This window comes from Carassius gibelio, chromosome A17 (assembly GCF_023724105.1).
Source record: "Carassius gibelio isolate Cgi1373 ecotype wild population from Czech Republic chromosome A17, carGib1.2-hapl.c, whole genome shotgun sequence".
In the NCBI taxonomy this organism is placed as follows: domain Eukaryota; kingdom Metazoa; phylum Chordata; class Actinopteri; order Cypriniformes; family Cyprinidae; genus Carassius; species Carassius gibelio.
Genome location: NC_068387.1, coordinates 2956683 through 2975308, shown reverse-complemented (window position 1 = coordinate 2975308; position 18626 = coordinate 2956683). Strand labels below are relative to the sequence as shown.

General features: G+C 37.3%; 1 protein-coding gene across 4 annotated transcripts in view; it reads left to right on the top strand.

Moving 5' to 3' along the window:
• Positions 1-18626, top strand: part of LOC128031376 (myelin transcription factor 1-like protein) — a 149183-nt gene that overhangs the window by 70934 nt on the left and 59623 nt on the right. For all 4 annotated transcript variants that reach the window (XR_008188083.1, XM_052619593.1, XM_052619594.1 and 1 more), the window contains 3 exons: positions 5664-6073; positions 11645-12255; positions 15487-15925. Coding sequence is in view for 3 of the 4 variants with exons in the window: in XM_052619593.1 (XP_052475553.1) it covers positions 5664-6073; positions 11645-12255; positions 15487-15925 (1460 nt within the window). In the remaining variant the exon portion in view is untranslated. The remainder of the gene's footprint in view (positions 1-5663; positions 6074-11644; positions 12256-15486; positions 15926-18626) is intronic.

Here is an 18626-nt window from a genome sequence, read left to right as displayed (position 1 = left end):
TGGGTCAGTCATGAAACTCTAAATAGCACAAGCTGATAGGTCCTTTACATACAATCTGCTAGCAATCAAGTCATATACTACAAGGAACACGTTGATTTGGCTCAGCAGATTCTACATTTAAATATTCTTGTTCAGTGTTTGCCGTGAGCAGATATTTCGGTTGCAGTGCGACATTTCCTCTGAAACCCTCCGTCTCCGCCAGCACCACCAGTCTAAATCGGTCATGGTATTATGCAGCAGCAGCAAATATATTGTCATAACCATTAACATGCCATGACTATTAAGCAAGCTGTCATGATTTAAATAAATAAAAACCGTGATTAATGAAAAAAAAAAAAATATATATATAATAAATAAAATAAATGTTTAAAAATAATCACATTTTAAAATGTTTGATTGGGATCTGTGAATCACTTTTGAAAAGAGATTGTTGTGCAGTCCTTGTGGATTCAAATTGGACCGCATGTTATGAACGCTCTTGGTGCTCACATAATATAAATACAAGTGTTTTAACAATGGTTTTGGGGGCCACATGTACACTGATGTATTACACCACAAAAGATGTTTCCAGTGTGCAGTTGCAACCGTTTTCCAGAGCTGATACCCAAATGAGACTAAATAGAATTCAGTTTTCTTTGAAAACCTCAGCTTTTCTATGCAGTCTTTATGCAGATATATATTTTTTTTTTATTTTTTTTTATTTTTTTTTTGTGAATAGCCAATGTGCTGCGGTTCAAAGAAAGTATGATAGAGTGATTTTAGATGCATTCGGACAGGTTGGTTGCTGAAAGAACCTTCATTGACCTTAACCATTCTCTGAAAGCCTTTTTAATGGTAGAGAAGCACTGATATGTATGCTCAGTACAAGAAAGCTTTCTCTTCCTTGTGGCTTTTGTGTTTGAGTCATTTTGTAGCAGAGTTTTGTTAGACCTAATGTTATGGTTCTCTGTACCTCTCTGCCTCTCTCCATCCTCCAGTATTTCAATCACTCCTGCTGGCTTCCTCGTTGTCTGCCTGCCAAGATGGCAAATCCCACTTGGATTTGAGCCGGAGATCACCATGGCGACGGCAGTCTTGCCGCTCGAGCATATAGATCGCAGTGTAGTGGCACAGCGAGAGATGCTTTTATACCAGCAGTCAGAACATGCACGCATTTCACAAATCTCTCATTCTAATGTCCTGTCTCCATTCTCATCACATCAGACACGCAGAGCTATGCACGTAATGCCAATGACCAGCTGCGCTTAATTACTAAGCATATGACTTTAGGAAGCTCTTTGTTAGTTAGAGTCCTTCAGGTACAGTTCTCGCTGTGTCTCTTTTCACTATTATATATTGTGTGATCTCCATTTGGAGCTTTCCCTTCAGCAGCGAATCAATCAAAGGAGTCTTAAAGGTGTAATCACTGCGCTGAGAAAATGACTGAAATGTTACACCACTAAAAAACTAAACTGTGTGTTGTAGAATAATGCACATTGTATTCTCTTATTATATTTCAAAGAGCCTTATGTACGCATTTAAAGGGTTAGTTCATCCAAAAATGAAAATTATGTAATTAATAACTCACTCATGTCGTTCCAAATCGTTAAGACCTCCTCCGTTCATCTTCAGAACACAGTTTAAGATATTTTAGATTTAGTCCGAGAGCTCTCAGTCCCTCCATTTAAACTGTGTGTACGGTATACTGTCCGTGTCCAGAAAGTTAAGAAAAACATAATTAAAGTAGCCCATGTGACATAAGATAATTTGTTGAATTTTTTTTTTTTTGAACATTTTCATTTTTGGATGAACTAACCCTTTAATGTGCTTATTTTCAGGTTGCTTGGTGCAATAAACAATCTTTACTTGTCTTTTTCTTACCCAAGCCACATTATGATCTTTTACTGTACACAAGTCTATGAATTTACTTAAAATTTGAATTTTTAGATTGACTTAGAATAATTAATCAAACTGAATCAAATCTTGTTGTGAATTGCACTGAATCAAAATGAATCATTGAATTTTAAAAATTGTTCCTGAATCGAATTGTGAATTTACTTTACTTTACTTTATACTTTATTGTCAGACTGTGTCTGAAATTTTTATTGCATAGCAGTATTTATGTTTACTACAACATGTAACATACATTCTACATTGACATTCACTCCAGCAGTTCAATTATACATTTCATACAACATTTATACATCTGCAACACCGTCCCAATACTCTTGATCTCTGATTAGGTGTTTTTGTTCAGTGCAAGGACTGCCTGGTGCACAAAATAATTTTTCAGCTTCACTTTGTTAAATTTGGGAACTCTATACCTCCGTTGTGACGGTAATAGTTCAAAGTCTTTATGCAGTAAATGCATAGGATTAGAGGCTATATTGTTAGCCAGCCTAAGCATGTTCTTATATTAGGATGAATCATAAAGCTTCTCAAGCGGCTGACCTACTATCTTTGAACAGATTTTTAATTGATTAAAAACCTTGTTTTTTAGTGCAACAGACAAAGTTTTATACCAATTGAATTGAAAAGATTCTCTTTCTATCTGAAGATTCACACCCCTACAAACTATACATCATCATTAGGGGTTGACTCAGACAAAAACTTCACCCAACTCTGGTTGTTTGAGAGAACAAAATATATAGTTCTACCCAATAAGAAGCTGTTGATATTAAAATAAAATGTACAAGTTGACGTTTCCTGAATTTTGTACTATAAGACTGTATCATACTTGAATAGACTAGAATAATTTTATGTGAGTACCATTTGCACTTTTATTCTCAAAAACATGTCCTTACAATGTATCTCACTCTCACAACAACAGTGTGTTTAGGATGTCGATGCAACATAGCAGAGTTTGTTTTGCTATAGTAACCAGCTGACTGTACATTTTGCCTTACATATTTGAGCACAGAATGATGGGATTGAATTGAGTCAAGTATTCCTGACAGCCGTGTAATAAGAAATAAAACAGGATTCTGTCCTTCTCACATGTCATCCCACTGCATTGACTGCATTTGTTAGAAATCATGAATACCTTGATGCAACATTCATTATAACTTTGTCCGTTTAGTTTTCAGACCGTTCAATGCATCTTTGAAGGCCGCGTGTGCAGCAAGGACTAAATTCCCCCTTATATGACTGACATGAATGTGATAAGACAGACAGGTTATAACCCGTCACACCACTAGCACACTCTGCCACCACCTTTCCCTATTGCTGTCTGCCTGACCGCTCACACCAGGCCTGTGAGAAACAGCGCCTGATTTATTTGGAAAGCCATCGGACAGGATGAGTGGCATTTTAATGTGCTTTTGCGATGTTTGGTCACAAGCATTATTGATGACACAGAGGAGTCATCCCTGGAGAGCCAGGGTGCCTTGTGTGTTGTCAGCCCTACAATGAGTTTCCAGTCGTGGTCTCCCAGATTAAATAGTGCCCTGTTGGAAGGGTCAGCCCAACAAACTTACATTCTAGAGAGATTGAACCTGCCAATCATCTAGAGACCTGACAGATGGACACTGGTTAATCTGCACCTGAGCTGTGCTGCATGGCAGTGTGACGAGGCTGGGTGAAATGTGCATCTTTCTGTGGTAGGGAGACAAGATACATGTGGTGGAATTGGTGGTGCTTTGGAAGAGGTTTTTTTATGGATGGACTTATAGATACAGTACATAGATATGTAGACATATAGATGGATAAATAGAAAGGTGATGGATGGATAGACTGGTGGATGGGTGGAAAGATGACTGATGGATGGAAAGATGATGGATATAAATATAATGCATGGATGGGTGGAAAGATGATTGATGGAGGATAGAAAGTTGATTGGGTGGATGGATGCATAGAAAGATGATGGATGGATGGATGGATGGATGGATAGACTGGTGGATGGGTGGATAGATGATTAATGTATGGAGAGGTAGAAAGATGACTGATTAATGGAAGATTGATGGATAGAAATATGATGCATGGATGGATAGAAAGATGATTGATGGATTGATAGAAAGAAAGATGATCGATGGATGGATGGATGGATAGAAAAATGACTGATGATGATTGATGGATGTATGAATTGAAGGATGACTGACTGATAGATGGATGAACAAATGGGTAAATGGAAAGATGATAGATGGATGAATGGATAGATGAATGGATGGATGGATTGATGGATGGATGATGGATATATGTTGAATGCATCAATAGAAATTTGACTGATGATGGATAGATGGATTGAAAGATTATTGATTGATGAATAGATGGGACAATTATGAATGGAGGTATGGATGATTCATGGATGGATAGGTAGAAATATGACTGATGAAGTGAAGTGAAGTGAAGTAAAGTGACGTGTGGCCAAGTATAGTGACACATACTCATAATTTGTGCTCTAGATTTATCCCATCCAAGTGCACACCCACACAGTAGTGGACACACACACACACATGTTGTGAACACAGTGGACAGACATACTGCTGCGGTGGCCAGGGAGCAGTGGGGGGTCCGGTGTCTTGCTCAAGAGTCTCACTTCAGTCTTGCTATTGAGGGTGGAAGAGAGCACTGGTTATTCACTCCCACTAGATGGATGGAGAGAAAGATGATTTATAGATGGATGGATGGATGGATGGACAGATACATATATAAATAGGAAAATGGACAGACTGCCTGAAAAATTAACATCCAACATTCTTCAAAATATTTTCTTTTGTGTTCAGCAGAAGAAAGCAACTCATACAGGTTTGGAACAACATGAGGTTGAATAAGTAATGACAGGACTTTCATTTTTTAGGATAATTATACCTTTAAAGGAAATTGTTTTTTACTCACTCTCCTTGGGTCAAATGAAAAGGACTTATGTCTGATGGTCTGAACACTGGATCAATACACCTGCTCCTGCTGCTGAGAGGATCTATCAAATATATATTAGCTGGAGGTATAAAATGCAATTAATCACCTCTTAATCTCACAGCTGCAAGGTTTTTGTGTGTGTGTGTTTGTGTGTGTGAGAGAGAGAGAGAGAGAGAGAGAGAGAAAGAGTACTTGACTATTAAAGTTTCCAGGGCATTTGTGATTTGTGGCTGTAAGGCCACTAGGATCATGTTTGCTGTATGTACTTCCAATACTGACTCTATATGCAGTAGATTAAAATGTTTACAGCTGCTCAATTAAGCCTCTGAGCTGAAACTTATGTTAAGGGGCTTTACATTTCCAATACTAGCTCTTGACCAATCACAACAGCTGACCAATCAGAGCAGACTGGGGTTTTTGTAAAGTTGGGATTTAAAGATACAGGAATTACAACATTTAAGGTAAAAAAAAAAGATTCTGCAGCATGAGGAAAAATAATGTATTTATTACAAATCATGTTAAATGCGTTCTAGCAGACCCCAAATCAAATTATTGACTCGTAAATGACACTTATATGACTTATGGTCTTGTTGTCATTCACTGCAAATTAAAAATGGCGTCTACCTTGAGTAAGGTCTATTGATTGTTTCACTAGTGTAACCCATAAATGATTTGGCATGCAGTCTGCTGTATTTGTCCCAATTCGCAACTCCTTCAGCCTGTGCGGCGTAAATGATGTAGCCTGGTCTTGAGGACAATGGACTGTGTTAAAGCCCAGCAAATCACAAGCCAGCTTGTTAATTGCCTTTTTCTTATCTCTCCATGTCCAGTGTGTACGGCTGTCCTGTCGCCAAGAAGAAAAAACCCCTGGAGAGTCATGCCCTGGAGCCCTCGCCCAAGAGGAAGGTGTTTCTAACAGTCGTAGACCAGCAGTCAATGGAGAAATGCTATAATACAAACAAGATTGAGGAGATGGATGAAAAAGATGAGGAAGAGGAGGAGGAGGAGGAAGAGGAAAAAGAAGAGGAAGCGGAGGAGGAATATACAGACAATGAGGACCAATATGAAGAGGAAGAGGTAGAAGTGATAAATGGAGAAGAGGAAGAGGTGGAGCAGGAAGAAGAGGACGTGGTGGAGGAAGATGAGGAAGAAGAAGAAGAAAGAGAAGGGGAGGATGATGAAGATGAGGATGAAGTGGAGGAAGATGTGCAAGAGGATGAGGAGCAAATTCAAGAAATAGGTGAGTTGAATAAATCCACGAAAGAATATTAGAATGATTTCTGAAGATCATGTGTCACTTAAGACTGGAGTAATGATGCTGAAAATACAGGTTACTTATCACAGAAATAAATTACATTTGAAAATATATTCAAATACAAAGCAGTTAAAATATTTCACAATGTTACTTTTTTGTTTCTGATTAAATAAACGCAGGCTTGGTCAGCAGAAGCAAATTCTTTAAGAAAACATTAAGAATATTAATGTTTTAAAAAACTTTGCCTGGTAGTTTAAATATGTTATCCCTCTATATCTCCAATAATATGTCTTAGTAAGATGATATTTAAATGATCAAAATATATAATGCAGTGATGATTGAGAGATGAACAAACAAAGGTTCTCAAAAGACTGATGATCAGATTTGATGATTTGAGATTTTTCTACAAAAAGTCTCAAAGTTGACTTTTTGAAAATCAGTAAAGATTTACATGAAGCGTAATCTAAATTAAACAAAAAAACGATTTACTTGCAAAAAAAACAACAAAAAGGATTAACTATCAATCAGGCGACAAAAGGCATGGAGTAGATTATGCACAATACATTTTTCAGATGTAATTATTCATGTGGATTATTTAGGCCTTAGAAATTAGCATATCAAATATGATAAAGTAGGCCTTAAAAGGTTAATCTGGCACCAGAATGTTTTATTTTTGGCTTTAGAAACAAAACCAGAGCTGAATGTGAAGTAAGTATTTCAGCCTCCAGAGGGGTAGGGGAGGTAATTTGGCAGTTAGGCATATTTGGAAGAAGGTCACCGTAATTTGAGGTGCAGTTGGATGATTTTGCTGTGACCTTCAGTGTCAGGCTAAAAACAGCCGTCTCAAAACAGAGCTGCTCAGTTCATCGACACACACAGAGGCTACTGAAGGTGAGCTTTGAAGTGCACCAAAGCCCTCAAATATTACCAACAGTCCGATTGTTGCAAAACTTTACAAAACTTTAAGGAAACTGATTTAGGAGAATACATTATTTGTTCTTCATTAATTAATTTGAACAATAAATTGTTTCTTAAATTATTAATTGCTACTAATCCTAACATGCCCATACAATTTTTCAGCTCTATCACAGTAAATGTAGAATTCATATTCTCAATCATTTATAAAAAAAAAATGCAAGGCTAAAAAGTATAATTTCAACACAAAGATTATACTTAAACAATTATATTAAAATAAAAATATTATCAAAATGTAAATGTAAATATTTTTAATTTCAAAAGGAAATTCTGGTAGTATGACTCTGTGTGCTTTGTTATAAATCACATGTTGTAATAATAATCATTCTTCTTATTATTTACAAATAATCCCATTATCATGTGTACAATGATTTGATATTTGCATTGTTATATGGTTTAAGGGAACTACTAAACTAACTAGCCAATGTCATTATCAAAAAATCAATATTGTTGAGAAAATGTTTATTATGTATATTATTACAGTCATTCTTGTATATCTAGACCTGAAGCATCCATGTCACTTGATTTATGGGACAGCATTGTTGCCTGCCAATTGTTTCAGGTTTGGTGAGTCAGTTCTGGTCATCTGTGGATGTCTGCTAAATCAGGGAGTAGGCATGAGATTTGTCTCAGACATGTCTCATCCACTTCAGACAACTCAGCCAGCTGCACATGGCAGGACAACGCTCTGAAATCAAACCTGACAGAGCCTTTCTAGTCTAATTAACTATCAAACTCCCACAAGTAATGGCATTAACCCTGATTTCTGTGCTTCATTTTTTTACCTAAGATATTGGCTTTGTCTCAAAACCTAATGAGCTGACTGCATGAACAATTGTCGACAGCTTTAATTGAATTAGAACCTTATTAGGAACTGATTTTGCTCTTCACAGGCACAGCTTCATTAACAGCCAGCCAATCACTGCACAGTTTGCACTTGACCAGCATTCTATTGCTAACATGAAACTAAGCTAATGACATTAGCACACTTAAATATTGTGAAAATAATTAGATGGAATTAATATGCATTACTAATATTAGCTCATCTGTTGACAGTTTTTTTTTTTTTTTTTTTTGCGAAAAAAAAGAAAAACAATTGAGGTAATGTAAAATGCATCATCTCTAACAAATGCATTTTTAGCTGTAAAAGAGATGTGAAAGTGGCACATATTTTTGGTGTATGTTCAAGTCAAGTCAAGTCAAGTTTGCTTTACATTTACATTTACATTTATTCATTTAGCAGATGCTTTTATCCAAAGCGACTTACAAATGAAGACAGTGGAAACAATCAAAAACAATAAAAAGAGCAATGATATATAAGTGCTATAACAAGTCTCAGTTAGGTTAACACAGTACAAGTAGCATTTTAAATAATATAATAAATAAAAAGAAAACAGATAGAATAAAAGAACAGTGCAAGCAAGCTAAAGAGGTCTTTACACATACAGGTACATATACAATTGCATAATAAATTAAAAGAAAATAGAATACAAAAAGATTAGAAAGGTAGTTAGATTTTTTAAAGAATAGAATTATAATAGTGAGTGTTAAAGTTAGAGGGTCAAATAAAGATGGAACAGATGTGTTTTAAGCCGATTCTTGAAGATGGCTAAGGACTCAGCTGCTCGGATTGAGTTGGGGAGTTCATTCCACCAGAAAGGAACATTTAATTTAAAAGTGACTTTGTGCTTCTTTGGGATGGCACAATCAAGCGACGTTCACTTGCAGAACGCAAGCTTCTAGAGGGCACATAAGTCTGAAGTAACAAATTTAGGTAAATGGGTGCAGAGCCAGTGGTAGTTTTGTAGGCAAACATCAATGCCTTGAATTGTATGCGAGCAGCTATTGGAAGCCAGTGCAAATTGATGAACAGAGGTGTGATGTGTATTATTTTTGGCTCATTAAAAATTTATCTTGCTGCCGCTTTCTGAATTAATTGTAAAGGTTTGATAGAATTGGTTGGAAGACCTCCCAAGAGAGCATAGCAATAGTCCAGCCTGAACAGAGCAAGAGCTTGATCAAGGAGTTGTGCAGCATGTTCCGAAAGAAAGGGCTTGATCTTCTTGATGTTGAATAAAGCAAATCTGCAGGACCGGACAGTTTTAGCAATGTGGTCTAAGAAAGTCAGCTGATCATCAATCATTACTCCAAGGCTTCTAGCTCTTTTTGAAGGAGTTATGGTTGATGTGCCTAACTTGTGAAATTGTGATGGAACGATGGTTTTGCTGGAATCACAAGCAGTTCTGTCTTGGAAAGGTTGAGTTAAAGGTGATGGTCCATCATCCAGGAAGAAATGTCTGTTAGACAAGCTGAGATGCGAATAGCTACCGTCGGATCATCAGGATGGAATGAGAGGTAGAGTTGAGTGTCATCAGCATAGCAGTGGTATGAAAAGCCATGTTTCTGAGAGACAGAACCTAATGATGCCATGTAGACAGAGAAGAGAAGTGGTCCAAGAACTGAGCCCTGAGGCACCCCAGTAGTTAGATGTTGAGACTTGGACACCTCACCTTTCCAAGATACTTTGAAGGACCTATCTGATAGGTAAGACTCAAACCATTGAAGTGTGGTTCCTAAGATGCCATTTGCAAGTAGGGTTGATAGGAGGATCTGGTGGTTAACTGTGTCAAAAGCAGCGGACAGATCAAGCAGGATAAGTACTGAAGATTTGGATTCTGCTCTTGCAACTGAGAGTTATTCACTCAACTGAGAGTTATTGTCAATTTATTGTCAATTCTTCTACATGTACAGTACATAAATACAGAGAATCGAAATTGCATTACTCTCAGACCCCCAGTGTATACAGATAACATTAACAGTAGAGCCTAAAAATCTAGATCAAATATAAAATATAATATAAGGGAATGAAAAAAAGACATATAATAAAAATAAAGTAAAATAAAGCAGCGCAAGGCACATGGCAGATAGAGTACAAACCAGTAAAGTGAACAAATAGTGCAGATAGAAGATTTTTAGTGCAAAAAAAAAAATTTGTGAAATTGATCCTTCACCGGGAGTTTGATTGACAGGCGATCTGGCCAATCTCATCACATAATCTGCCATTTTGTCCAACAAACAAACCAGTCAGGATAATAGATTTATGTTGGTGGACTTTAACTTGAAAAATGGTGTGTCTTGACATATTTACACTGTTGAAAGATTCCTTTATGAAGTCCATTAATTTTTATGTTGTGCTAGAACTAGAAAAAGAGAAAGAAATGATTGGTTCATGTGTCGCTTGAACTGAGGCTCTACAGTGATCTGTAATGACACATTGAAGTGCCACAAAACATTTTACCCTAGACTTTGTTTCTTACCAGAAGTAACCTGCTCTGTCTTGTCTGTCGGCGTATTGTCAATGTCCTCTTTGCTCTGCAATATATGTTTCACTGTGTGAAAAGGGTGGTGGGTCTTTGCAAAGGGTCGAGTATTTGAGACTTCTTTCTGTGTGGTTTCTCCTAGAGACCTGTCAACTTTAGTAAGAAATGAAGTGAACAAATTTACCTCACTACAGTAATAAGAATAATGGATTTAAATAAATTTAATGGAATAAAGAAAAAGAAGAGGAGTAAAAGAATTAGAATTATTTTTTTTTTTTACTACTTGCAAATTGTAATTCCACACACTCTTATTTAAATGCCTAATATGTCAAAAACACAAAATGGCAACATATTTGTTGTCTTGTCACATTCCGTCATAAATTATATTCGTTAAGTAAATTATTTAGCCTATATTTGACAAATTTGAAAAAAACTAAATATAGAAAATAGTTTGCATCCCTATATTATAGCTTAATTATAGTTTAACATTTCTATAGTTTAACAGTTTGTCAGATAATAATTGTGTAGCTTCATTTGTTGTACTACTTATACTCTTTTACTGTTAAAGCTGAAGCATTGCGCTGACTTCTATAAACAGTAAACTCACCTTGATTTGATTGATCATCTCAAATAGTTTGATATAGACAAGTGAAGAACCTAAAAATCTAACTTTTTGTCATCCTAACAACAAACAGACCAGCATCAAGAAAACAAAACATTGTGCGGGCCAGTTTGGCCATTTCTAATTATTTAGGGAAATAATGTCTAAAGATATACTTTAAATGAATTCAAAGAATTAACAGGTGTGATGTTATTTTGAATAAAATCAGGCCAAAATGAAGTTTGTTTGGAGTTCGCTTTAGGAATTTAAAGTATCTTGTCGAAGCAAAATGTCTGGAAAAGTTTGCTCTGGCTGGGAAATGCATTTGAACCCCATTGGTCTGTTGTGATGATGTAATAAATAGGTGTGGCTCTAGGGCTTCTTCTTCTTTGACGTGGAAATCTTCTCTCGTTCATTTTTGTTCAGTTTGTTGAGTTCAGATGTTCGTAAACACATAACTCACTGGACACCAGCTTTAAAGTAGAAACAATGGAAAATGTATATATTGGAGCCATGAGGTGATTATGGCCATGATGCAAAGATGGTTGAAATAAGTGATTAGGTGTGGAATGAAACTTTTTTTTGGACAACACAATTGAACCAAGACTTATCTGTTTAGCTGCTACAGCTGGTATAACAACATTTGTTTGTTGTTCACAGAGAGTGACCATATGAACTGCAGTTCCAGCAGGACAAGCCCCTCCATGGAAAAAGACAACAACAACAACAACAATGAATATGACAACTACGATGAACTGGTGGCCAAATCTCTGCTTAACCTGGGCAAGATTGCAGAGGATGCCGCTTACCGGGCCATGACTGAGTCTGAGATGAACAGCAACTCTTCAAACAGCGCAGAAGAGGATGAGGAAGAAGAAGATGAAGAGGATGAAGAAGATGAGTATGAGGAGGGCTCAAGGAAAGGTGAACTGAGTCTAGATGTCAACAGTGATGTGGTAAGGGAGACTGTGGACTCTCTAAAGCTCCTGGCACAGGGTCACGGAGTCACACTCTCAGAAAACCTCCACGAAAAGCCTTTTCAGGACGATGGGAGCGAGAAAACGGACTGTGGATACATCAACGGAAATGGATCTGTGGGTAATGGAGTCAGTGGTAACTGTGGTAAACCCACCAGTAATAACCAGATGGCAGAGAAGAGTGATGAGGAAGTTTGTTTGAGCAGTTTGGAGTGTCTTCGCAACCAGTGCTTTGACTTGGCGCGCAAGCTAAGTGAGACCAAGCCAACGGAGCGGTTCAACAATAACCAGCAGGTAGGGATATGTTTAGCTTTTTTTTTTTTTTTTTTTTTAAACAATAGCCAATGCACATTAACTCAGCTAAAAATTAATGTTTCCAGACCTTTGGTGAATGTTCTGGCAATGTTCGTCAGCCTGGCTGGTTCATCATTAAAGAAAAAGTGTCAGATTAAGTAATGTAGATGGCCGACAAAATGGGGCGCTAATGCAATATATTTTTGCTGATAAGAAACAGTGTTGCCAAGTCCTCAGTTTTCCTGCGGAATTATCCACATGACTTTATCACTGTTGCCGGGGGTTGTTTTTCATGTCCGCGGGTTGAAAAACTACCTCAATATTGTGATATTTAGCCCCTGAAAATGATAATATTACTAGGGGAATCCCACCAAAACACATTTATTTTATCCCCAGAAGCTAATCAGATTAGTCTGATTAACATGACACACACACACACACGCAGAGAGAGACATTTGAATACTCAAATTAAAGAATTCTATTGTTTCAGGTTTCTAGATTCTAGGTTTATGTTTATCATTGTCATAAATATTTTGCATTCTGCTCTTTTTATGTAGATTTCAAGTATTTTAGGCCATACAATAATACATTTATTTCAATCATTTGTTGAAAAAAGAAAATAGGCATCACACAAATTTATTGGTTTTACTGGTTATAATGAAAATGTTATTGGTTTTAATGGAAACTGTAATGGCGCCTGTTGGTCTCTACTGTTAATTGGTCTCCTATGCATGGCTTTTGTTAAAGTGACTAAATTCTAATGTAATATGTCCCAAAAAAACACTACAGGAAACCATTATTAAATGGTTTTAATGGTTAAATGTTGATATGTTTCCATTGTGTTTGTCAGCATGGTCACCATGGGTTTTGTGATGATATTTGCTATAAATGCAATAGGATTGCTGTAATATTGTGAGATATTAGTGACTTTCTGTTGTGGTATTGGGCTTATTTGGGAGAAAATCCAGAGCTGTTTTTACTCCCAGTCCGTCCCTGAACGTAGGTTATGTCAATAACATTAACCCTCTGGAGTCGATTTACGCATATACGCGTGTTGAGGCATCTTCTCCTGAGAACCACAAAAATAACTTAAATTACACTTGCAGTTTTGATCGTACAGATAAGAGCAATACATCAATCAAATCTGTAAAGGGTGTACTTTTATTTGTATACACACATTATAACAACAAAACTTTGTGCATTTATAAAATACAGAAAACACACGTGCTATCTGCAGCCTTGGTCTGCAGTGATCTTCATTTAGAAATGTGTCATTAAAATGAACTGTAACTCTAATACTAAATGAATAGATATATCTATAGAAAGCTTGACATGTCTACTTTTAAACTAAGCAAACAAATATTATGTAATAAAATTAGCCATATGAAAACAAAGCGATGTCCGTCTTTCACGTGTCCCTTCATTATATCTAATGCAACCATGTCAACTCGCTGAACGCGCTTTAGATATTAAAATGTGTCACATGAAGCTTGTGCCCTTTAAATGCCCATACCACCGAAAACAAAACAGCAAGGCTGTTCTTCAAGTTTTTTATTTTTTTTTATTTTACTGTTTGCTTTGTGCTGAGAGGAATAAGACATAATTCATCCCAAGAAGATGCGCTGAGGATTACATTAGGATTTGAGTTTTGGATTTACTCAGAAAAAAGAATGAATAGCTTTATCCAGCAGAGATCATCAACATGAGTTAGTCTTTGTATATATACATACAGTGCTTCTCGGTGCACACAGACTGAATTAGTTTAAGTCTTTGGTTCTTTTAATTGTGATGATTTTGGCTCACATAAAAAAAAAAAAAAAAACACCAATTCACTCAACAAATTAGAATATGGTTACATGCCAATCAGCTAATCAACTCAAAACACATGCAAATGTTTCCTGAGCCTTTTAAATGGTCTCTCAGTTTGGTTCACACAATCATGGGGAAGACTGGTGACAATCTGACAGTTGACAATCATTTCCACCCTTCACAAGGAGGGTGAGCCACAAACATTCATTGCTAAAGAAGCTGGCTATTCACAGAGTGCTGTATCCAAGCATGTTAACAGAAATTTGAGTGGAAGGAAAAATTGTGGAAGAAAAAGATGCACAACCAACCGAGAGAACTGCAGCCTTATGAGGATTGTCAATCAAAATCAATTCAAGAATTTGAGTGCACTTCACGCCCCTTACCATACTGTGATGCCGTCTCCCAGCAAGACAAAACAAAACCAATAAAACCCATTACCAACGAGGCATTTGTTGCATCCAGTGGAAACATAATTACTGATTATAATTAAATACACTGTGTTGTTACACATTGCGTTGCATATCGCGCCGCGTAAACATAAAACCATGTCTGCATCATGGCTCATAAAGCAATCAAGTCTATGGTGTTGTTAAACTGGGAAAGTGTGGATTTCACTTTTCTGGGCTTATTTCCAATATAAAGCATGTACATTTATTTAGGTTTATTATGGGCTTGTTCTCATTTGCTTATTTTTGTAAGAAGATCTGGCAACATGAATGAGTCAAGGCTCATATCTCTTTCTCTGTTATTTTTTGCGATGCACATACAGAACAGAGTCACATCTCTGATGCTTGTTTAAATACATGTAGTATTTACTAGTTAGTCTGTTTGGATCTGTACATATTGTGTGGAGTTTTTGTAAATGCGGTTGCCACTACCTTAATTTACTGCTTTCGATTTACCCCAGAATTTGGAAATCGGATTTAGGAATGACGTCACACAAGAGTTGACTGCATTCCTGTACACAAGATGGTCAAGTCCAACTGAAAGCAATACCAGTCATTTTGTGAACACATAAAAAGCTGTCTTTTGCACCGACGTATTGAAATAACGTGTTATTATGAATAGTGATTGCATAGTACTTTGCTGGTTTTATTGAGACAAACAGAAGTGCTAATAAACAATATATTACTTGTGTTTCATTCAGAGTTTCTGACTTGAGAAGGTGTTCCAGTTTCCACTTTTTCCACTGGGAACTCTGAGTTTCTGATTTTTGGGTTCCACTAATACAGTTATGGAATTCTATTGCCACTTCTGTGTAGATCATTCTTACAGCACTAAAAATTGACAACCAAATTTATCTGCAGTGTGTAAGTGGCCTGTAGTTACTTTTTAACTGTTTAACAGATAGAGTAGTAGTAATCTACAAAAATCTTATTGTCAGTTAAAGTTTTGTCAGTTAATTATATGCATTCCTACCAGGAGGCTCAACAGCTTTATCAAGAAGCCCAACAGCATCATCAGCGTCAGAGTCCCGAGGAGTCCCATGTCCTTGAGCGGAATTACTCTGATATGGTCAACCTGATGAAGCTTGAGGAGCAGCTCAGTCCATGCTCCAAAACTTTCTCCAGCTGTGCCACAGAGCACAAGAGCTTCCAGGACTGTGATGAAGACACCACCTCCGTCACGTCGGACCGCTCAGAGGATGTTTTTGACATGACCAAAGGCAACCTGTCACTGCTGGAGAAGGCCATAGCACTGGAAATGGAGCGGACCAAAGCTTTGCGGGAAAAAATGGCTTCAGAAGCAGTCAGGAGAGATAGACTGCATTTGCATGAGCATGGTTTGAGGCACAGCTATACAGAGGAGCGGAAGAGACGTATGCACCACGATGGCCTGAAGAAGCACTACTACCTTAAAGGTAATCTTATATTACATAACACACAACTAGCTCTTGAAATGATTTGTCTTGCGAATTTGGGGACAACATGCCTTCATTATTCTGCTTTATTAAGGCTGCAAATTTATATCTCTGTATTTTTCCATGCATATTTTTGCATTTGCCTTCTCTCTCAAAAAAACCTTATATTACATGTCTTTAACTACAATCAGGGCGGACTTGCCCATTAGGCAAAGGTAGGCGACCGCGGGGCCCCCTAAAATACATATAGGAGTTGCGCATTAAGTGCTGACACATGAACGGTTGCTGTTTACAGTGTTTATTACCATGACAACCATCTGAGTCTGTGGAACCTGCAGGTGTACAGCTGTACACACTGTGAGTACCATGAGTTCTCAGACTGACCTCCGATTTGCCCCGCAAACATTTCAGCAGTTATCATAGGCCTGTGTGTTTGTTCCATATTTCTGTCAACTGAATCACCCATGCAATTATTTATGAATTCATCAGTCTTCATCAGCTTATTGGTGGAGAGAAGACAGAGTGATGAAGCCAATCAGTGTATGGGGATGATTAGGAGGCCATGATGGTTAGAGGGCAATGGGCAAATTTGGCCAGGATACTGAGGTCACTCCTCTACCCTATTCGAAAGGCATCCTGAGATTAAAGACCACAGAGAGTCAGGACCTCAGATTAACGTCTCATCAGAAGGAAAGTGCTTTTTGACAGTATAGTGTCCCCATCACTATAATGGGGCATTAGGACGCACACAGACCAATGGGTGAGCAACCCCTGCTGGTCTCATTAACACCTCTTCCAGCAGCAACCTAGTTTTCCCCAGGATGTCTCCCATCCAGGTACTGATCAGCTCAACCCAGCTTAGTTTAAGTGGGCTAACCATAAACCTACCCCTAAATCTAATCCTAACCATACCAACAAACTTGTCCCTAACCTAACCCGTATACCATTTCAATAGCAGTAAAATCAGACACAGTATCAGAATTTTCTGTCCTGTCCATTGCTATTGGTCAGTCTCATATTTAAATACAAACAAAAATCTTTGTGTAGCTAGTAGTATATTAAATAAAATGTTTACATTAATTATCAAAGTGTTATAAACAGAATGCTCCCTTTATAAATCACTGAAGCTGTCAATCATTTCAGTGTGAGTTCATTTACCACAGCACTCTTGTCAAAACCACCTTTAAAAGCAACGGTGTCTATACTGTAGAATGAATCTCTTATTTACATCAGGTTTATACCACATGCTACCAGTTTCCACTTGCATTATCCCTTTTGTTTTCTGGTCCAATTCACTGCACTGTCCCATACACACTCCAAAATGACCATAAATACACTAAGTAATTTATTTCCAAATGAGAATTAAGAGATATAGAAAATGGCAACATTTTCAGTTTATAACAACCTGTTTTTCAGACTGTTGTTCACACAAGTTATCATATGACTTCAGAAGACATTGAATATGTTTTTCATTTTAGGGTGATATACTACTTCAGTAATAAAAAGATATCACCCTACTCCTGTCCCATTCCCAGAGTAGATACAGTAGGTCAGTTTAAGTGGAAAAGGTTCAGTGCTCTTCTGTGTTCCTTTGCTCTGAGAGGGGTCCCGTTCTGACCCTGGGACAAGCTATTTCAAACATCTCCATGCCTGCAGTGCAAACAGCAGTGGCTTAATGTTGTTTAAACAGGCTAGCATGGCCACATCACAGGCTAAGCTTGTCAGGCATAAGTAATGGCAATATACACGACCGGGAGAACAGGAAATCTTATCCTAGGGACACAGTCTGCCGCTGCCTATTTATAAACCCAGCAAAGGAGCACTACTAGGAAATATAGCTCTGTCGCTGGAGAAACATACTGGGAAATGAGTCAGTGGTGCATATTCAGAGGAGGTTTCAGAGAGATTTCTGGTTAATTTATTTTTCTCCAAGGACAGATGAACTAGATTGACAGATTATTTTTTCCCTAAAACAGTGAAAACGTTACCCAGACTTGTTACACTTACAAGCATAAAAGAACAGTTTTCAAAGATAATTATTCATAAACATAATGCATACAATTGAAAATTGTTAATTCATTGTTAATTTATAATAATTAAGAATTTATACTAATTATAACAATTCTGATTCAAAAGGATGACAGTGATGGTCTCTATATGTAGTTCTCTTACGAATGGTTGCATTTAAACACAATATGGGGAAACTCCTGTTTTCTCTGATAATGAAGCCTGATTTGATCACATTCATGTAGCCGCACAAAACAATGGCGTTTCAATCAGCTAAAAAAAAGGCAGAGCTGACTGCTATATAAGTCAGCTCTGATCGTCATTATGTCAAAATTTTCTTATTTAATGATGAAGATCATCTCCTCGTTGACTATGCAAGCAAGAAACTGAAGTGAAGAGAGGACATAAGCTCAGCCTTCTGCTTATCGCCATGAGAAAAAGCCACCGGCAGTGGAAGAAGCTCAACACCTTTCCTTGTGACCATCCAGCTTTTAAAAAGAACATATTTTATGAGCAAATTTCCACTGTTGCATTTTTGCTAATTTCACACCATGAGTGTGGCTCCCTGAGGTTACCTGCACAATGTATATGTGCATGGTGAGTGCTTTGTCTGTCTGGGCAGCAACTCTAACTGTGAGAACATGAGTTTCAGTCTTTATCTGCTCGCAGATCGCTTTCTTCCATGAAGGCGGAC